Source organism: Papio anubis, chromosome 12 (genome assembly GCF_008728515.1).
Source record: "Papio anubis isolate 15944 chromosome 12, Panubis1.0, whole genome shotgun sequence".
NCBI classification, from domain to species: Eukaryota; Metazoa; Chordata; class Mammalia; order Primates; family Cercopithecidae; genus Papio; species Papio anubis.
Genome location: NC_044987.1, coordinates 418655 through 440129, shown reverse-complemented (window position 1 = coordinate 440129; position 21475 = coordinate 418655). Strand labels below are relative to the sequence as shown.

Here is a 21475-nt window from a genome sequence, read left to right as displayed (position 1 = left end):
TCAGAATTTGACTGCTGCTCTCTGCCCCAACCCCATGCCCCCACTCAGCCCACTGCATCTTGGCCTAGATGATTGCAGGAGCCACGTCTCCACCTGTCCTTGCCCTCTCCATTTATCCTCTGTGCAGGCGCAGGGCAGTTCTTCTGAGAGATGGATAGATTATGTTAGTCCTCCGTACTGGACCCCCCATTGCCTTCTGGTTTCACCTGATGCCTGAGGACTCCCTCCTCCCATGCCCACCGCATCCCTCACTGCTTGCCCCAGCCATCCCCACCCAGTCGGCTGAGCCTTCCTGCTGATTTATAAGCAGGCTGAGCAACGCTTGTTCCACCTGCTGAGAGTTCTTTCTTCTTGGACCCAGGGAGCTGCATGTCAGGGTGTTGCTGCTTTGCTCCAATGTCACCTTATCAGGGAGGCCTTTCTGGCCACCCTGCAGAGCACTGACCCCTCTCCACTGTTACCCTCTGTCTCCCCAACTCAGCCTCATTCTCCATACAACAGATTGCATCTGAAATAACACGTATTCGTTATTGCCTGTCTCATCTCGTCAGTAGGTCAGTTCTGTGAAAACGAGAGCCTTGTTTTTTCACTGCTGTGTTCCGGCTCCTAGAATAATGCCTGTTCATAACAGGCACCTGATAAATACTTGTTGGGTAGCTAAATTAATAAATGACAGTAAAATAAGGCAGCGCTGAAGAGGATTAGGACTGTTAAAAACTGTATTTGACTTTTAATTTTGAAAGCAAATTAAATACAGTTAAATTAAAACAGACCAGATGCAGCTGCCTGGGTGCCACCCTCACCCCAGCCTCTGTTCTTGGAACTCCTAGCCCCTGGCCTCACTCCTGTGTGGTGGGGTTTGCCAGCGAAGGAGTAGGGAACAGACTGGGTTTGGAAAACAATCGTCATCATGGACCCATTTCTGATTTATAACAAACTCATTCCCAACAAGGATGAAGGCTGCAGTCCACCAGGGTTATAATTATAAATAAATATACATGCAGCTAAAAGAGGATATTAGGTGAAAACAACTGACCTAGCATCTGCCAAAGGAAGTCCCCATTTTGTTGTTCATTATCAATTTCCTGAAAATGAACCCTGGGTTTTTGGCTAAGAAGGTGGCCTCAGACCAGCCAAGCTGACCTTGGCACTCAGGGCTGGCTTCTGTGAGTGAGGCAGTAGAGCGCCCACGCATAAGTTCACCACCTGTGCCCACCTCCTCCCTTCTCTCCCATGCCACCCCACTTGCTTCCAAGGGCTTGGTTTCCAAAGTGACATTCAGGGTGTAAGAGGTTGGGGAAAACGTCCTGCAAGGTGGCTCAGGGATCTGATTCCATCAGATGGTCTCATGAATACTGTGGGAGATTAAATCCATCTCAAAATAGGCAACCAATGCTATATTCTGAATGTTAGGTCTCCGGACTGAGTCCCACCCACCCACCCACTCAGGAGTGGGTTCTGAATGGCCCTCAGACCTGTCCTGGTGAGTCGTAATGGGGTGGGAGGCTGTTAGTTAAAAAGTAAACACCTCTTCAGTAGGCTGGGCCCCTTCCTTTTCCTCCACTTGGGGGGAAAATTGTGCTTCCAACTTGCAGGAGAATGAGCCAGATCGCCACCAGAGAGCCCGGCCGGCCAGGGGGAGTCAGAGCCCTTTCCAGCGGGCCTGGGAGGCCTGGGGAGGGCAGCAGCTTGAGACACACTGTTCTTTCTCTAGGGTGGAAAGTGGACAGCTGGACATGAGGTGGGCTAGCTTTGCATGCTCCTGACTTAGGGAAAAGTAACATTTTCTTTCCCTTTTTTGTGTTTAGAATAATTTCCAAAGCAGTGTGCTCAGGCCTCCCTCCTGCTCAGTGTCCCACCAGCCCCTGCCCTCTTTTCCCCAGTCCCTCTGCTACTCCAGAGTCCTTCCTCCTCAGACCGGGGGCGGGAGAGAGTTAGCCCTTGGCCTTGGCCTCCCTCCTTTTTCCAGGCTGCAGGAGGTCCCACCTTGCGCGCCACCCACTGCCTTGCCCACCGCCCATCACCTTGCCCACTGCCCACCACAGACAGGCTCACTGCACCCTGAGGTCTGTGGCTCTGAAGAGCTGCAGGAAAAGGCGCCTTCCCTCCCCAGTCCAGTCCAGCCGAGGGGCCGAGCAGCCGAGGTGGGCAGTGGGCGGTGGCGAGGCAGTATGTGGACAGTGGGGCCGTGGGGTTCTTAATCCAGGTCAGGCAGTGACCTGTGCTGGCTCTTGAGCCCACCCCTTTGCCAGTGCTGGAGGAGAAGGGGTAAAGAAAGAGGGGCCGGAGGAGGGGACTCTGCTCCTGCCACAGCCTGAGGTACAGGGGGTGCCTATTAGGCCCAGTTCCCCCCATGCAGGGCTGGGTGCCTGTTGGGATCAAAGACGGCCTTATGCTCTGTAAACATGAACCAGAGGAGAGCCACAGAGGTATGTCTGATTTGGGGGCAGCCCTCGGGAAGAGCAGGGACCGAGGAGAGGAGCAGAGCACTCCTGATGCCCGTGGGCTGCTCTCTGGTCTTCAGAATTCCCTGGCTGGGTGTCCTGTGTGGTAGGCCTGGGCCCAGGGACAGGGAGCCAGGGGGGGGCCATGCTCCACGTGACTGCAGGGTCTTCTCATCTCCCTCCCGCCCCGCGTCACTGCAGGGCCGGTGTGGGTGCCCTCTGCGCCTGCTCCTGCAGCCCCGTCAGTGCAGGGAGCTCTGGGGAGGTGCGCTGGAGCACCGGCTTGGCTGGTGCTGGACACCCCACCCTGGCCATCAGGTCTCTCGGGCCCTGGTCACGCTGGTTGGAGAGAACAACAGGTCTGGGATTTCTGTGCTTAAATTCTCTGTCCTTTGTCCTGGCATCAGGCTGGGCTCTCTCAGAAGCCCCCAGAATAAAAGGAGGGTGATGGTGATTCCTTAGGAGTCGGCCTTGGAGGGACCATCAGCCGTGGGGAGAGGATGGAAGGCCAAGAACAGGGTCTGAGGAGGAGGCTCCTGTGAGGGGAGAGGAGGAATGAGTGAGGTGTCGGCTGAGGATGGGGCTGGAGAGGGAACGGCCAGGCAGGGCCACCAGGACCTCTGCAAAGCCCAGGCCCCCAGGTCCTGTGGGGGCCTTTCTGGGAGGCAGGTGGGGAAGGTGCTCCAGTGAGGGCAGTAAGGGCCCAGTGAGGGCAGGAGGCAGGAGTGAGGCTCTGTACAGACGCATTCTAAGTGGCACCGGCCAAGGTGACTGAGTGACGCCCTGTGGTCCCCTGCAGGCAGGGGGATACAAACATGATACAGAAGCTGTTGCTTAGCTCCAGGGCAAGAGGACAAATGTCTGTCTCAGGCCCCAACCTCTGTTTGGCATAACCTAGAGCAGGGAGTCTGGAGTACCAGCTGCTTTGAAGAGACAGAATCAGATCACAGTAAAGCCCCTGAAAATGCCTGGCTTTGCCAACCACCCGGCACAATTCACTTGTGCCAGTGTGTCACCTTGGAACATTCATTTAGCTTCTCTCAACATCATTTTTTTGCCTCTGAAGTGTAGGTGGATCCTGTGGCCTGCTTCCAGAGAAGGCTTTAAAGACTCGAATAAAAATAGCCACACTGATGAGACTTATGTGCCATGAACTGTTCTAGGTGCCCTCAGCAACCTACTTCACAGATGAAGAAACTGAGGCCCAGAAAAGTCAAGTCAGGTCAAACAGTGAAGAGCAGGGGTCCTGGGAGCTGAGGTGGGCTCTGGGTCCGTGCTGTCACTCTGCGCTACCTCTCACTATGACAGCCGTGGCTCGTTGCTGTGGAGCAGCGAGTCCGTGAGTCCTCGCCATGGCCATGTGGTGAAGGAATCCACAGGGGAAGAGGCAGACTTAGGGGGACAGACCCTGGCCAGCGAGAGTCTGAATGGCAGTGCCTTATGGGGTGCAGGCGTCACTGCCAGCAGAACAAGCAGCAAGGTGTTTGCAAGGCGACGCCCTCTGAAGAGTCTGGTGGCAGAGAAGGACCCAACTGTGTGGGTGAAAGTTAATGCCTGGGGACTTTCAGGTGGCCCAGTGGGAAGGGGACCGTGGTGAGGCCTCCCCTCCTGCCCACATTTGCCGTGTCCTCCACAGTGAAAGCCCAAGAGGAAAAGCATAAGACAGTTGATTTGGCCCAACCTGGTGCCGTTCTGCCCAGTGTGTGGCCCACCCTCGTCACGCCCATACCTGCGTCCTGAAGCTCAGATCTCCACCGAGGGGTCAGTGAAGCCCTTCTTGCCCTCATTCACCAGCACTGGCTTCTCTGTCCGTGTGTGCCACACCAGGATCTGTGTGCCCAGAGATGCAAAACACGGTGGGACAGGCCCCTGACCTCACTCCGCTGCCTCCCTGCTCCCTCCCACGCCGTGTAAACATCTCTCCTGCCCCTCCCTTTCCTTCAGGAGTTTCCAATTGTTCCATCAAGATTTTCTCAATTGTTTAAAATTTATTTTCTGTGGCTCCAGACTACCCCGTCATTTTTGCTGTTTGTACATGTGATGCCTTCAGAACACCTGCAGGAAATGGGAAGTCTAGAGCTACAGGAAAGAGAAGCCCCAAGACTTCCCGTGTGTGTGTGTGTGTGCCTATGTCTGCATGTTCATATGTGTGTATGTGCATGTGTGTGCAAGTGCATGTGTGCATGCGTGTGCATCTGCATATGTGTGCACATGTGTGCATGCATAGGCACGTGTGTGTGCATGAGAGCTCAGCAGGGACGTCCTGGAGCACAGCTGTTTTGTGGGAGGTTATAACTCCCTGGTGGCCATTGCTCTCCCTTTCCCTGCCTGTCCACCGTGTCGCTGCCTTCCAGGTGATAAACGGCCTTCCTGGGGAGGGGTTTCAGAAAGCCCAGGCTATTTTGAGGCCTCTGTTTCCTTCTCCCGATCTGTAGGGAGGGTGTGGCTGTGCTGGAGACGCGTGCGTCACAGCTGTCAGTGCTGTGGAGGGTCTCACCTTGGTGCAGTTGGCTGCCTTGGGCTCCAGGTCATTGAGGGTGACAAGTTCTCGAAGGAGGCTGCTTTCCTGGTAGCCTCCCTTCACACCTCGCAGCTTGAAGTAGGCCTGGCTTCGCTGCAGAATGAGCCGCAGGTTGACTGCAAATCCAGCCATGTCTATTGCAAATGGCCGGTGGGGGTCAAACACCGTCTTCCAGCCGACCACCTTCCCTGCCCCGTTCACCCGTGGGGCCTCGTACCGCAGGCCACCCACGAAAGCGACGGGCCACACGGACACCCTCCTGGTGCTGCGCATCTACAAGTGGGGGGTCCAGAGTCAGGGCGCCCGCACTGCAGATGTGGACGGACTCCCGTGCCCATGGGAGGCGACATCCTTCAGCAACCTCTATGCCCATGGCCAGCCAAGGCCACCCAGGGGGGTCCAGTACAGCCCTGCCCCCAGGGCCCCGTCCCATGGGTTGGGCACCTGAGGAGAAGCTGCCCTGGGCTGCCGGCGAGATCTGACCTCTCAGACAGCCTGGTCTTCACCTTTTCAACATGGCCCTGCTGCTGTTTTCTCCCTTGTGTAAAACCTTTCGGTCTGCCCACTTCAGAGTGTGAAATGACTCCCCTTCTCCCCCAGACTAGCACAGCCCATATACTCAGGCAGGCTCCAACTGTTCCACCCAAGAGGTTTCTGGCAGTCACGCAGAATGACCTACTCACAGACCCATTCAGAGGAGACCTCTAGGGCCAAGAATATGGTTTAGGGGCTCCAGAGCCACCTGCCTTCCCCCTAATTGTGGGGGATGCTGTAGCCCGCAGTTCTGTGCTTTCCCTGGCTCTCTGCTGCCTGCCCCGCTCCCAGCCCGGCACCGCCTCCCGGGCTCCCCCTGCGCGAGCCTCCCCACCCACAGCCCCTCCTCGGGAAGCCCCTCCACGCCCCGCAGCCGGGGCCCCGCGGCACCTCCTCGAAGAGCTCCAGGCTGTAGGTGTTGTCGTCGTCCGCGAAGTACACCACGCCGGGCTGGCTGGAGTTGCGCGGGAAGGTCTCGCGCAGCCAGCGCAGGGCCAGGTTGCGCTGCATGGTGCCCCGCGGGATGCGTGGGTCGCGGGCGTCTCCTCGCAGCTTGTAGTTGCGGGGCGTCTCCACGTGCAGGTGCGTGTAGTTGAGGCCGGTGTCGCGCAGCAGGCGCGCGGTCAGCGGGGTCCGGCGCGGCGCGTCCTCCACCACCAGCCAGTGCAGGTTGGGCACGTGCAGCAGCGTGTTGGCCATGCGCGTCAGCTCGGCCTTCTGCACCGGGCGGCTGTAGGTGGGCGTCACCACGTGGATGGTGGGCAGCGTGTCGGACCACGGCGGCGGCCGCGTGTACACGTACTCGGTGCGCACCACCTCCACGATGTCGCGGTCGGACATGCAGTACTCTCTGGGGTCCGAGCCGGGCGGCGCTTCGCGTCGGGGGTCGCTGCCCTCATCTGCGGATTGGGAGACAGGCGATGCGGGGAGGAGAGCGCTGGCTGTGGCCCCAGATTCAGAGCAGGACGTCCCCCACCCTGCCGGGGCACCCTCTTCCTCCCCTGCAGGGGCTGCTCAGACCCCTGCCTTGGACCTGTTAGCTCCAAGGTTGAAACCTGCAGCCCTGGAATCCTCTCTGTGAGGGTCCCAGTTCTGATGACACAGAGATAACCGCGTCCTTCTCACCTTTGCAGCCCTCTAGCTAGTTGAGTGCAGCTGCCCATATTCCAAGATTGCATCCTCAGTTCCTAAATGCGCTGATTTTCCTATGAAAAGGCATCCTGGCCCTCCTCTCCCCTGCCCTCCTCGTCTGGAGGGAGCTGGCCACGCTGCTCCGCACAGGGCTGGGCTAGCAGAGCACGTGGCACTGTCCCACTGTGGCCTGGAGGCCACAAAGCCCCAGGGCCGCACCACTGCTGCAGCAGCCAGAGCACACTGCGGCCGGCAGGAGCCTGAGGCAGCTCCCGGAGTTCTCAATCCCTCCCGTCAAGTGGGGCCTCTGCCCTCCTGGCCTTAGGTAAGGCATTCTCTGAATCTTGGTGCTGAACTTCCTATTTAACTGCATTTTATTCTTGTGGGTTTTGCCCATAGTTGCCAAGATATATGTAGATCTAGCAGTCCTAGCAAGAGGAGAAATCATGGCCATTGGGATTCTTGTTTTCCATGCGTCCCTTCTCTCCAAATTCTGTCCTTCCATCGGAAGGGCTCAGGCACCAGCGACGGTGTGGCCCTCACTGTCCTAGCTTACCGCCGGGTGGTAAAGGTAAGAAATCCCAACGCCTGGGCTGAGACCCTGCCCAGTTCTGCCGTTACAAACCCTACGCCCTTGAGCAACCTGCTTAGCTTCTGATGCCTCAATTTCAGCGACTGTAAAATGGAGCTAATAATAGCATCGAACTTATCAAGTTATTACGTGGATTAATGAGTCGACACATGCCAAGGGCTGAGAGCACTGCCAGGCACAGTTTCCTCTCTTGTGGAAGGGCAGTGGCCAACTCTGCTTCCTTCTGGCTTCAGGCAATCAGTGGGGACAGAACGAGCCAGTCACACCAAAGGGGAGGACCCTGGGCATCAGCTCTTCTGCTGCCTCTTTCTGGCCACCACTGTCATCAGCAGCATGCGGGGCATGTGGGACGCTAGCGTGGAGACCATATGAACGGACCCAGGTCTTCAGGAGTTCTCACGGGCAAATGGTACAAGGCACACAGCAATTTCTGAGGGCCGGGGGAGGTGACCAGCGGAGATGCCGTCACTCAAAGGGGACTGCTTAGAGGAGTTTGGGGTCATACTGTGAGAAGAGCAAGGTGGAAGAAAGCGGGATGGGTGTCTAGGGTTCTGACCTGGATAGAAAGTTTAATTTATCCTATGAGCAGTAAAGTATTGGAAACTGCAGCTTTGGGAGGAGGTTTAGAACCAGTTGGTCCAGTTCTCTGTCACCTCAATCATCCCAAGCCCACAGAGGACCTGTGCCCTGGGAAAGTCCCCATACATGAGGGCACAGCTACTGCCTGTGCTCCTGGGCTCTGCCCTTGCCGTTGGCTTCAGGGTGTCTGCAATTTTGGGTCCTAACGGCCTCCTGGTGACCCTAACTTCACTCAGCGGCAGCTTTCATTCGCTCGCTCTTGGCATGCTCTGGAGACAGAGTGCCAAGTCCCCAGCCTCACGCAGCACCATCAGTGCTTAGCAAACAGCCTGACGTCTCCAGCGCTGGAGCTCTGCCAAGAAAGCAATCGACACGATATCATGTCGCTTTATATATAGTAGCTTTAACCCCTCTGGAGTGATGTATTTGCAAGATAACAATGATTCTAAACTGACAAGCACTGAGAAGAGGCGCTAGAGTCAGGAGGAGAGGATGATGTTAGGAAGACAGGCGCTAAGTGGCAGCCATGGGCAGTCGGCTGCCGCAATCTTGAGCTTGGCCCTTCCTCATGGAAGCTTCAGGAACAGCTAGGGGTGTGCAGGACCTGGTATCTGACTGTGTGGAGCAGCACGACTTCAGGCTGTGAGTTTTGGACACTGCCTGCATCTTGGGGTTACAGGCACTCACCACCTCTCTCTGCGTGGACTTGGGTGTCTTGTTTATCACACTGCCAGGTAAATGTCATGCACACTGCAAACGGAGAGCAGCTGCCTGACCCCACGTGTTGAGTCTGTGCATGTAAGTGGGGGAGCGGGCAGAAGAGAGCACGAGACAAAGTGCTGAGGAGCTGGGGCAGCCAGCTGTGGGGTGATGGCAGGTTTGGGTGTGGAGAGCTCTGTGTGAGAGGCAAAGGCAACCCAGGAGCCAGAGCCAGGGGAAGGGGGTTCTCCCCCGAGTTCTTCCACTAGTTCTTCATGGACTTTTCCTCTCTCCAGCCGTGTTTCCACCAGGTAGCACTAGACCAGGGTTTCTTGTGCAGGAAAAAGAGAGAAGCAAACACTATACTCCCTGTGAAAGGGTTTAAAACACACTGCAGGCCAGAAATCCTATCCCCCCTGACCATCCACTGCAGAACGGTCGCTTTCCTTGCATGTCATGAAATGGCATGTGAAGCTGTGTACGCGTCTTTCTGTGTGTGTGTGTATTAATGATGTGTGTGTTTTAAGTTGTTCTGTATTTTAAGATGCGTTGACATCTTGGGGGCCTTGCAGATCTGGGAGGGACTGCCCCTCCCAGGACTAGCTAATTCCTAGTGACAGTGTACACCTGCCTGCAAACACACTTTTCATATGCAAACTACCTGATCTAGAGCTCACACCCACCACCGTTATGGAGCTCTCCCACCCAAGCCAATCTTCCCCTGCCCTAAACCACCCCAGGGTGATACCAGACAATTAGAAACCACGCCCGTATCCTAAACCCACTGACATTCTTCAGACTATGCAATTCTGAGCCAGCTCAGCTGCTGACCGTGCTTGGCCCTTCCCTTCCTATGAAAACCACTTCCTTTCCTACCAAAACCACACTAAAACCTCCCACTCCCTTCAGTTCCCACCTCGGACCCCAGCACTTCCCACCTCGGACCCCAGCACTTCCCACCTCAGACCCCAGCACTTCCCACCTCGGACGCCAGCACTTCCCACCTCGGACCCCAGCACTTCCCACCTCGGACCCTGGAACTTCCCACCTCGGACCCCAGCACTTCCCACCTCGGACCCCGGAACTTCCCACCTCGGACCCCGGAACTTCCCACCTCGGACCCCAGCACCTCCCACCTCGGACCCCAGCACTTCCCACCTCGGACGCCAGCACTTCCCCAGGAGCACGGTGTGCCCCCTCCCCTTGGGTGCTGAGAGTGACAAGCTCTTCTTTCAAGGTGGTTGTCTTGGTGTCTGCCAACCTACCATCCCGGACTTCTCTAAACTGTGTGGGCAGCTTCCATTAGCTTCCCATTCCCAAAGGGGTGCAAGTCTCACGAAGGGGCCTAGATGGTCCGGTGGTTCCTCCCAGCTGCTTAGTGAGTACAAGCAAGAACCCTTGCATGTCAGCTGTGGTCACTGTCACTACCAAGGCCCAGCTGGGCAGGCAGGGCCTGCGTTGTGTCCTCACCCTTATGCACCGCGAGCAGGGGCGCGAGGGTGCTCTGGTGCCAGACCGTGATGAGCAGAGTCCAGGGCAGCACGATGAGGACGATCGCCAGGATGTCCCGTCTCTTCGGCATCTCCAAGGCTGGCGGCACCCACGGCTCCTCATTACCTGAGTGGCGGCAAGTTCAGGAGAGGGGTGGCCACGGGCGGCGGCAGCACAGGGGAGAAAAGAACAGGCATGGGCCGGGCCGGCCAGGCATGGAGAGGGCAGAGCAGCTGAATGTTGGCTAGCAGGTCTTACCAGCACTCACAACCCACCCATTGCGGAAGCAGGTTTGGAGAGTCCGGCCTGACTGGAGTCTGAGAAGGGGTCACTGTCCAGCAGCAGGGGTCAGGAACCCTGGGGGGTGGACACCTGCAAGAGAGAGCAGAAGCAGATAGCCAGAGACCCAGGCCCAGGAATGGATGCCAGCAAGGCCGGGCCCTGCTCTGGGACACACAGCGTCTGGGGTTCCACAATGGAGCCTCAGCCGTCCATCCCCTGAGCACCTCTTCTTCTGCCTGTTTGAGTGGAATGGGCTCTGTCCTTCCCACAGGCACAGGGCCGTGGCGCTGCTCCACTGATGAAAGTCAGGAGGGCGCAGGGGGCAGAAGCACAGACTGCAGAGACACCAGGTTTAAATCCCAGCTGTGCCACCCACAGGCTGTATGACCTTTGCAAGTCATTTCCGTTTTCCATGCACAATTTTCCCATCTGTAAAATGGGGCACTGTGGTTCCCTGCCTCATAAGGTCATTCTCAGAATTAAACGGTACCTCCCATGCAGCCCTAAAATGCCAGCTACTTATCAAAGCCTGGATAAAGGGGTGAGAGGTTTTCTCTCTCTCTTTTTTACCATATATGTACCATAAATTATTACATTAAAATAATTTCAACCTTTTAGATTTGGGGGTACACGTGCACGTTCGTTACGGGGCATATTGCATGTGACGCTGAGATTTGGAGTATGATGAATCCCATTTCCCAGGTACGAGCATAGTACCCAATAGGTCATTTTCAGCCCTTCCTTTTACAGTCCCCAATGTCTATTCTTCTCATGTTTACAGTCATGAGTACCCAATGTCTAGCTCTCACTTGTAAGTGAGAACACACCGGATTTGGTTTTCCGTTCCTGCGTTAATTTGCTTAGGATAATGGCCTCCAGCTGCATTCATGCTGCTGCAAAGGCCATGATTTCGTCCTTTTGTATGACTGTGTAGCATTCCTTGCTGTATATGCAGCATGTTTTCTTTATCCAGTCCACACTGATGGGCACCTGGATTGATTCCATGCCTTTGCTATTGGGAATGGTGCTGCGATGAACACACAGCGGCAGGTTTTTTCTCTTTTTGTGAAACACTTTATTTTCCTTTGGATATATACCCAGGAATGGGACTGCTGGCTAGAATGGTAGCTCTGTTTTAAGTTCTTTGAGAGATCTCCAAATTGCTTTCCATAGTGGCTGAACTAATTTACATTCCCACCGACAGAGGATGTGTATTCCCTTTTTTCTGCAGCTTCACCAGCATCTAATATTTTCTGGCTTTTAATAATAGCCATTCTGACTGGTGTGAGACAGTCTTTTACTGTGGTTTCAATTTGCATTTTGGTGACAGTCTTTTGAGGACAAAGAAGAGATGCTTCTGGGATGGGCCCTGGGGGAAGTGGGAGAGTGCCTTCCTCCGTGCAGGACACAGCACCAGGGGCTGGGCTGGGCAGCAGCAAGGAGTAGAGGGGTCCCCGCAGGGGCTGCCACATTGAGGGGAGACAGTCCTCCAAAATGACGGCAGCAGGGGACCCAAGTGAGGAGAATGAGCCACTGGGACTCCTCAGTCCTGCAGAGGGTCCACTGGTAGCGTCCCTGGGAACTGTTTTCTCACATGGCAAGGACACTGGGTGAAGAGACCTCCTGACCACCTTGGAAACTGTCACATCCTCTTCTCCTCCCTTTTCACTTCTGTGCTAAGCACCATGCATGATGCAGCAGGGACCCGTGGGGGTGATGGGGAGGGCAGGCAGCCTCGGGCAGCCCAGCCAGCCTCGCTGTGCTCACCTGTCCCAGTGCCCAGTGTCGGGTAGGGACAGCGCCTCACCTGGGGACCGTGCTGCCTGCTCCTGCCCCAGCTCACGTGTGCTCACCATTTCAGGCAGAGTCCAGCACTGTGACCGAGGAGGATTTTTAGCCCCTGAGTTTCCAAAATAGTGTGTTTTCCCCTCCTCGCCGGGTCCTCTCTCCAAATAGTTCTGACGCCTTGTGGAAGACCAGGATCTGTCTTCCATTAAGGAGCACTGCGGTTTCCTGGGACGGCCGGCATCCCCTGCCCACACCCTGCCGTCAGAGGCCCCCTCTACCCAGAGAGTCTCCCCCACCCATTCCCTGGGGAGTGGAAGATCCACTGGGGTTCAGTGTCACAGGCACGTAGGAGATAGTGGACATTCTAGGCTGTGTGCGTCTGTGTCCCCCGACAAACTCCTCTTTGCTGGCCCAGTGAGGGACAGAGCCTAGAACTGCACACGGGATGCCCGCTGGGCCTTGTGTTCTGAGATGCAGGTGACCTCGTGCCACATTCCCCAGATTTAGCCTGTCCCTCCGCACCCAGGCCACTGCTGGAGTTGCATGGAGCTGTGTGTCAAGATACGTTTTGGCAGGTGTGATCTTAGGCCACAGCTGATGAAGGATGGGGAGGCTGGGCCTGGCTGGGGCTTCAAAAATGTCCAGGAAGATTTCTTCTGTGTTCTCGGAGACGCTCGAAGGAGCTTTCTCAAGTGCTCCTGGTTTTGGTGAAGGTTCTAACACCAGGATGGAGAAAGCCAAGGAGAGAAGACGAGTGCCATGCCAGCTCAGTCCCTGTGGGCCACTCCCTTCCCTTTGGGGCAGCCTCTCAGCCCCCACCCACTCTGGCACCTGCTCGGCCTCCCTTGTGCCTGCTTGCACTGTTGTTTACACAAACTTTCCTATAGCATGAGGGGTGTCTGAAGATGAGGCTCAGCTCTTCACATGCACCTGCTCCTGCAACGTCAGAGCAGCCCTGCGCAGTAAGCATGGCTGTGGTCCCTGTGGGTTCATCGAGGCCAGAGAAGGGGAGTAACTTGCCTGAGGTCAACCATGAGGAAATGGTGGAGTTGGAATCGAATCCAGGCCATCTGGCTCCATGCTGTCATCGGGGGCATAGGACGAGAGGTCCCAGACCCCCAAGCCTCTCGAACCTGGGCCAGGGGCAGAGTGGGCAAGGGCCACACACAGACCAAACGCCTCCTCTGGCCTGGACCACAGCCACCCTCCTCTTCGATGGCTGCCCCCCTGTGGGGCCCTAGAACCTGCCTGGAGGCTGCAGCAGGAAGGAGGGGCGGGAAGGAAGAGGGGAGAACGGGGCCTGTGGGCAAGGTGCTGTGGGACGCTTTCTGCTCCCATCCAGGCTTTTTGGTCAAAACATCTATGAGAGAAAAGGGAGGGGGAGAGAGGGAGAAAAGCTCTAAAAATAAACTCAGCAATAAACCCAGTTGTGCATTAATTACTCTGGAAGCCATTATGGCTTGAAAACCCCATAACTTTAATGGAGGCTATTATAAGCATAGTAGCAAAATCGTGGAGCTAATTACCAGGCGGTTATCAAGCAGAACAGAGAGAGCCCCCAGCCTGGAGAACGCCAGCTGGCCGGCAGGGGGCGGGTCGTGGGACGTGATGCCTGGGCTGGGCAGGGGGCCTGGGGCCAGGCAACGGGGTGGGCTGCACCTGCCCTCAGCTCTGGGCCCCAGTCTGAGGCTGGGCTGCAAGGTTGGCCGGCACTGATCCCCTCTTGCAGGCTGCTGCTTCTGCCTGGGGCTTGGAGGAGGGTGGAGTTTGCCTGTGGTAGCAAGGACCCCAAATGGCTTCTAGATACTTGGGTCGGGCAGAAGAATCAGCACAAAGGTACAGGAGTGGCTTGGCCACACCCAGGGGAGCCCAGGAGATGGGGGCAAGCGTGGGGAGGCAGGATGCGGTGTGGGCAGTGTGTGTGAGTGGAGGGCCCAGGCCTGCCGCGGTCACAACTCCCATCCTGACACCTGCACCATGTCTGTGACCAACCTCATGTCTCAGGCGTCTCGGCAGGTAAAGACGCAAAAGGCTGTGCCCTGCCCTCCCCGGGTGTCCTCAGAGCCTCAGGTGGAAGCGAGCACTGCCCTGTGGGAGAGTGGAGGGCGGTTCCCGGGTGGGGCAGCACATGGGAGTGGGCGGGTGGCCTGGATGTGTCTGGCAGGTGCTCCACCGGGACCTGGGTCATGCTGATTGCCCTCCTTGACCTCGTCTTTACAGTAGGGAGGCTGAGCTGGACGTTTCAACGATCCTGCCATTTTAGCAACTGGAGGTTACCATAGGGCTCTGCGAGGAAGACGGGATGTCCTACGTGAGGAAAGTGTAGCTCAGTGGGTGCCCAGGGCCAGAGGCAAGGCAAGAGGGCCGACAAAACAGCCTCCCGTGGAACCGAGTCCTGACTTAAGGGCCAATATGCCTGTGGAGATCGGCCACGCTGGAAACGCCTTTCTGCAGGAATCTGTGGCATTTTGTTTTGTTTTGAGAGACAGGGTCTCTCTGTGTCACCCAGGCTGGAGTACAGTGCCATGATCACAGCTCACTGCAGCCTTGAGTTCCAGAGCTCACGTGATCCTCCTGCCTCAGCCTCCCAAGTAGCTGGGACCACAGGTACGTGCCGCCATGTCCAGCTAATTTAAAATTCTTCTTTGTAGAGAGAGGGGGTCACTAAGTTGTCCAGCTGGTCTCAACCTACTGGGCTCAAAAGATCCACCTGCTTTGGCTTCCTAAAGTGCTGGGATTACAGGTATGAGCCATGGCACCTCCAGAGAGGAATCTGTCTATGGGTTTTAGGGGGTTGTGGGCTGTGAATAAGGACTAAGGGGTGTCTGGGACTCAGACGGGAAGGCTCTGATTGGCCCAGGCTGGGGCAGAACGTGTGAGGCTGTGGAGCATGTGCAAGGCTGGTTCAAGGCTGGGCGATTCTAAACGCATGGAAAGGTTTTCTTCTGAGCCTGCAGGCGTTCACACGAAGGCCTCAGCAACGCCTCAGTCCCTGAGGCGAGGAGCTTATTTAATTTCACTCAACAAATATTAATTGAGCATCTGTAGCAGGCAAAGCACTGGGTTGGATTCTGTGGGCAATCCAGCAGCAAGGGTGGGGAGGCTCTGCTCAGTCCGGAGGGGACGAGATGACATAGCTCACTCCAGCGCAGGCGACGTGTGAACGCAAAGTGTCCCCGAAGGCCTGGATGCGTGTGCATGGCGTGTTACAAACAAGCTCAGGCACTGTCCAAGGTACTCATCTCCGGAGGACGATAAAAGCCTTTTTACCCGGTAAGATTGGGAACGGTCGTTAAATGGTTAATCAAAAACGTCCATTAAGGCGAAGAGTCTTCCCCAACGATACATACACGCCGCACATTTCAATTTAAGTAACTTGCAGAGCCAGTTGTCCGACAATGATGTTTCCCCAGGACCGCACAGTGCATGCTAATTTTCCCCAAATCCAAACTACCCATCCTTGCAGGCTCTCAGCACTTCCGCTCTGCCAACCCAGGGTCAGGCAGGTCTGTGCCTGACATCGGCCACGCCGCAGCGTCCTGCTGCCACCTCCAGCTGTGATTTCTTTAAAGTGATTCGAGAGCTGAAGGGCACTTGGTGAGCAGTCTGAGTGTAGTACCCTTCAGAATATGACTTTCCCTAATTTGGAGAACTTCTTTCTGGACTCACCTTATGAAATTTTCATAGAAACAACACATTTACTTCAGCATGCTGTTTCAACAGTTTACATGACATCCTGTGATGACAGTAACACGCGAGACGGGGAGTGCTGGGAACAGGCTGGGAACCAGCGTCACCGACTCTTGAGGGCGTGGGCTCAGGGGTGGCAGCAGAGGGAGCCCCGGGCATCACAGAGGCACCAGTCAACGTGTGTGCGGACCGGATGCAGAACGCTGATCTGCTGGCTAAGACAGCTGCTGTTCATACCGTCTCCTGGCAGCCAGGAACCCGCGTGCCCCCAGAGAGAGGGAGGCAAGGCTTTGTCCCACAGACCTGCAGGTGCCCCTAATGGGATCAGCGGATTCGTATCGATTCCGCAGGCACTGCTCAGGAAATGCCTGATGCCACAGCTAATCAGCTCCCAGCCCAGTCAATCCATACTTCATTAAGCCCTGGCCCTCCGGCCCCCAGCGCCACCGCCTCCGGGCCCACCACAGCCCCGCTGGGCGGCAGGACACAGGCACTGACCTCACACCACACAGGAGCCACTTTCCCAGGCCCCTGCTCCTCTTTCTCCTCCTTTGCCCTGGTCACCGACTGCAGAGGGTTGGGGAGGGGTCCCATAGCCGGTTCCACTCTGAATCTTACATTGAACCAGTAAGACTCCCTTTTTCATAAAGCCCAGTCCCTTGATGTTCAGAGCAGCCATGGCATGAGGCAGACACACAGATCTCATCCCCATTTTGCATGTGAGGACACCAAAGCTCAGAGAGCCTGTGTGATCGGCCCAAGGTCACAGCGTCAGGTGCCAGCAGAGCTGCTCAAACTCTGGCCTTGGCCTTTGTCCAGTGCCATCCGTGCCCACACCACCTCCCCCTGTAGACCCTCCCCTGGCCCACCCTCATGCCCACCCACTGGGCAACCCTGCTCCAGGGCCAGAGCCCCCTGACCTCTCACTCCCTGCACGGCCTACCTCAGTGGTCAGGCCGAGTGCTCCCAGGCAGGCACTGCTGGTCTGTCCCCACCCTGCTTTCACCACGCTCATGGAGGAAGAGCGGCAGGCTCGGGCCCTGGGATGTCTGCACTCTGCTTCCCAGCCTGGGTCACTGCGGGCTCACACTGGGGACAGCTGATGGAAGGGCAGCGTGAATCCCAGATCTCAACCCATCTTGTTCCCTTCTAACCGGGACAACCAAGCCAAGGACTCGGGCAGAAGGAAGTATTAGCTTTGTTCTGTTTTGGTGCAGAGAATACTTTCACGCTTTGGTTTTCTTCCAGCATCAGAAATGTAATTTGCTGACTTTTTAAAGGTAGTTCCTTTGTTTTTCTTTTTTTTCCAGAAATAATCTTTGGATTCAATTTCGATTATGATTCAGTAAAAAATGAAAACTGGGGATTGGCTTAGTGTAGAACTCTGCAAGTGAAAGTCCATTCTGGTTAACTGCAGGAATCTGAACCGAATACACTGTTGGCCCCAGCTGGTGTCACTGAAGTTCCCTGAATCATGTGGCTAGTGGTCTGCAGGCAGCAGTTCATCCACTCACCCGAGCTTCCATGCAGGAGGCCCTGAAGCAAGAACTGGGGCTTCATGGTGTGGCGACATCACACACTGCTGCTCTCTGCTGAGGCACGCCTGGGGGCAGGTGGGGGAGCAGGGATGAGCACACAGATGCTCTGCAGGGGGACGGACAGCCAGAGAGGGAGCAGCAGCTGGAGAGAAGGCTAGCTGAAGGACACAAACCTGACAAAGGATTGTGGGACGCTGGACAATGGAGCCAGGCCCGTGGAAGACCCCAGAGAGGAGCCATCCTGCAGCAGGTCATGATGGGTGCTGGGGGTGGGGGTGCTTCTGCTTGGCCGAGTGGAGGAAGGCGTCTGGCAGGAATGTGCTAACCTTGACAGGACGATGGTACACAGAGCACCACTTGGCCACTTGGCCCCTGCCTGCGTGATAGGGATTACTGAGGGTCATGCTATCTTTGGGATTCGTGGCACTGGCAAGTAGTCCTTGTAAAGAACCCTGGAGCCCAGCCTGGGATTGGGGGACAAGTCTGGTATTGAAAGGTGCTTGTCCCCCAACCTCCTTTGCCCTCCTTCCCTGCTACCTTTCCATTCTTACCCTAGGCCCATTCTAAAACCCAGGCCCACTTTTGGAAGGAAATGTCCCCACTCCCAAGACAAGTATATTCATTTTCTATTGCTGTCTAACCAATTTCTACACACGTGGCAGAGGACAGCCCCCACCGGCTCTCTTCAGTTCCTGTGGGTCAGGAGTCCAGGGTCCCAGAAGGCTGTGAAGTATTGGCAGGGCTGTGTTCTCATCTGGTGGGCCGACTGAGGAAGAATCTGCTTGCAAGCTCACTCGGGTGGTGGTGGGACTGCGGGCCATGGCTTCTTGCTGGCTGTTAGCTGGGACTGCCCTCAGCTCCTGGAGGCTCCTCGCAGATCCTTGCCACATGGGTTTCTCCAACATGGCCACTGACTTGGTCAAGCCAGCAAGGAGGGGATCTAGAGCTAATCCGCTAGCTGATGGAATCTTACAGAACGTAATCCTGGGAGGGACGGCCCACTGCTTCTGCACAGTGTACTGGCCCGGGGCTGGCCACCGATGCCATCCACACCAAAGGTGAGGACTGCACAAAGGCATGAGCACGGGGTGGGTGGGGCTTCCGAGGACACCTGAGAATCTGTCCCCCACACCAAGGCAGATGGGCCATGTCTGGCTTCAGCTCCTCAGATCCTGCCTAGTCCCCTAGCTACTGAGGGTGACGGCAGAACCCAGCCATAGCCACAGCCTTCTGCCGCCTCCTTCTCACCACCTCTTTGCTCTCCTTTGTCCCGGAAGAGCCATGCGTGGAGGGGCTGTGCAATGCGGAAAGGGTCTGAACCCTGCAGCCAGACGACCCTGGCACCCTACCAGCCTCTTTCCTCCTCTGCTATGGGATTCTGGTGAGGCAACCTCTCTGGGCCTTCATTTTCCCATCTGTAAAATGGGAATAAAAATACTGCTCCTACCACTAGGCTGTCAGGATAATTAGAAGAAAAAAAAAATCAGGGCAAACCGTCTGCCACGTAGTCGGGCCAATGAAGAGCAGCTGCTGTCACTGTTGACCTTGCAGCCTGGAAGGGGCAGGGAACGGGTCTGCTCGGCCTGGCTTCCCGCTGCCTCCTTCCAGCTGAACTCCAGGCTGCTTGCTGGAGGGCAGATGGAAGCCATGGACCTGAAAGCCCCACGTCACCTCCAAAGAAGAGGCAGTGAAGAAGAGAGGGTCTGGGATCGTCAGAGGAGAAACACCAGCATGAGGCCCCTGACAATGTCCTTTGATTTCCCTTGGCCTCAGCTTCCCCATCTCTGGCATGGAGCTGCTACACCCCTTGTGTTGTCTGGTGTGTCCCATTGTGACCGAACACACAACCTCAGATCCAGCCACCATCTTTCCTCCGGAAGCAGCTCTCATCCAAGCCCCCTTCTTTCTGTCATGGTCCTGGCATGGAAACCTCAGGGCTGCCGTTGACTCCACCTTCTCCCTGCGTCAGCTCCTCCCACTGCTGCCCGGCCCAGGGCTGCATCCCCTCATCCTGGGCCAGGTCAAGCTTTTACCCGCAATGGCCCTCATGGTGATCTCTCTGACTCCTTACTTTCCTCCTCAATTCAGAGTCCACACACTGTCAGACCCTCCAGTCCCAACCTTCAGTCTGCTCAGATCCTTCTGTGCCACTCCTGACTGCAACGTGCCTGGCAGGGCGTTCAGGGATGCCTGCCCTGGGCCCACCCCCCACTCCCACCACATCCCTCCTGTTCCCTGGCCACCTCTGCCCCCCAGCTTCCATCTCTGGAAATTCCAACATGGCACCCTTTTCCTCGTCCTGTGGTGAGAGGCACCACGGCCCATGCCCATGCCCCATTCCCACCCAGAGCCGCGGGGGCCAGAGTCAGGGGTGCCCCATTCCCACCCAGAGCCGCGGGGGCCAGAGTCAGGGGTGCCCCATTCCCACCCAGAGCCGCGGGGACCAGAGTTGGGGAGAAGGTTCTCAAGCTGAGTCAAGATGCCCAAGCGCAAACCAGGCATCCATCTCCTTTCCTTCCAGCTGTCAACCGCTCCCTTGCCTGGGCCTCCACGCCCCGCCTGCTCCTCTCTGCCAGGCCTCCACACCCTGCCTGCTCCTCCCCGCGGCCTCCACGCCCTGCCTGCTCCTCTCTGCCAGGCCTCCACACCCTGCCTGCTCCTCCCCGCGGCCTCCACGCCCCGCCTGCTCCTCTCTGCCAGGCCTCGGCCGGGGTCCAGTGCCTGTGGGTGTACCTGGGCCCGAGTGGCAGTTAGGGGGCCCCACAGTGAGGGACAGCAAGCACGGGCTTGGTCCCGGTGTCCCCCCTCCTTGCCCAGCACTCTCTCAAGGCTGATGATGTGGGGAGATGCCAGTCTGGCCACAGCAACTCGCGTGCCTGCTCCCTGTCCTCCGCGATGCGTGGCTCGGAATTCGACTCAAGAAAACCGCTGGGGTTGAGTATCCTGTTCTGACAGCTCATTGCGGCCGTGCTGGCCACCACAGAACTGCCCGCCTGAGTGACTTCACAGGGCAGCTGGCCCGCTGCCTGACCCCCATGTGCATGCGTGTGAGCCTGTGTGCTCATGGTCGGCACCGCGTGAGTGAGCACACATGTGTTCACAGGCACGTGTCTGCACCCTCTTAGCTGGGTTTCGGGGTTGCTCTGTGCCCTGCCGACAAATCCACAATCGGGTCCCCGTTCAAATAAAAGAGCTCATGGGCCTGCCCTTGGCACCCAACGGCTTCAGATGCTGGAACATAGACGGGGTGACGCCAAGAGGCCAATCCACTTTCTCTGCAGCACTGGGGTTTGCGGGGGCTGCTTCTCCCAAAAACTACTAAACACGACAGCTCACGCTCAGCAGTGATCTGCGGCTTCCAAAATGACGGTGCGCCGGTCGTCTCACTCAGTGGTTAAACCCTCGTAATCCCAAAGCTTTGCTCATGTTTTACAGATGAAGACACTGAGACATGAGGGGGTTGAGTGACTGTCTCAAGTGTCCCAGGTCCAGATAGAATGCAGCCACCCCCTTGCACTCCTCTGGGCAGCAGTGGCCAGGCAGGGTCCTTGCCGTGCCTCTGTCCCACCTCTCCTGGCCCCGCGTCCACTGCTGGCTCCCTCCCGGGCCCTCTTCTACCGCTGGCCAGCTGGCCCCCTGCCTCTGGGGACACACAGGTTTCTTCCCAGCTGTGCCCCAGGCAGGCCTCTGTGCTGTAGCTGCACGCCCGGCTGGCGGCCGAGACTTCCCTGCCCTTGTTCATCAGAGCTAGTGTGACCTTATACTTCCTTCTCCAAACCAGGATGCTTTTGAAAATGCGACGAGCTGATACAATAATGGATCAACAGCAGGTCTGCTCTGGGTGCAGTGGGTGGTGGCTTCTCTAACCAGGGCCCACTGCCACCTGCGTGCAGGCACCGGCTGTGGGAGCCAGTGCCATGTGCAGACTGGATGGCTTCTCTGTTTTGCTCCCTCCCTTGGGAGGCCTCAGTGCAGCCTTCATGAGCTGATGACCCCAGAGTGGCTCCTCTCGCCTGCGTGATGGGGGCAAAGGGTTCTCACTTGCTCCTGTTCAGAGGCTTCCCCACATCCCTGCCCACCTCCGGCCTCACCTCACCCGTTGGAGGCAGGCGGGGTAGAACCAGCAGTGCACAACATTCCAGCTCTATGAAGAGACCACGCCAGGATTTGGGTCCTGCCCTTGGAC

The 21475-nt window shown here is 56.9% G+C and overlaps 1 protein-coding gene across 4 annotated transcripts in view; it reads right to left on the bottom strand.

The window, feature by feature from the left end:
* Positions 1 to 701: 701 nt before the first annotated feature.
* B3GAT1 (beta-1,3-glucuronyltransferase 1) overlaps positions 702 to 21475 on the bottom strand; it is a 32322-nt gene continuing 11548 nt past the window's right edge. For 2 of the 4 annotated variants that reach the window (XM_009187720.2, XM_009187721.4), the window contains exons 2-7: positions 10267 to 10363; positions 9971 to 10117; positions 5890 to 6398; positions 4942 to 5238; positions 4174 to 4274; positions 702 to 2980 (exon numbers count right to left, since the gene is read on the bottom strand). In XM_009187720.2, the coding sequence (XP_009185984.1) occupies positions 4188 to 4274; positions 4942 to 5238; positions 5890 to 6398; positions 9971 to 10117; positions 10267 to 10270 (1044 nt within the window). In that variant the 5' untranslated portion in view covers positions 10271 to 10363 and the 3' untranslated portion in view covers positions 702 to 2980; positions 4174 to 4187. Of the gene's footprint in view, positions 2981 to 4173; positions 4275 to 4941; positions 5239 to 5889; positions 6399 to 7351; positions 8832 to 9970; positions 10118 to 10249; positions 10364 to 21475 lie in introns of those variants that run through there. The other 2 variants (XM_003910993.3, XM_009187724.4) reach the window with 2 other exon arrangements.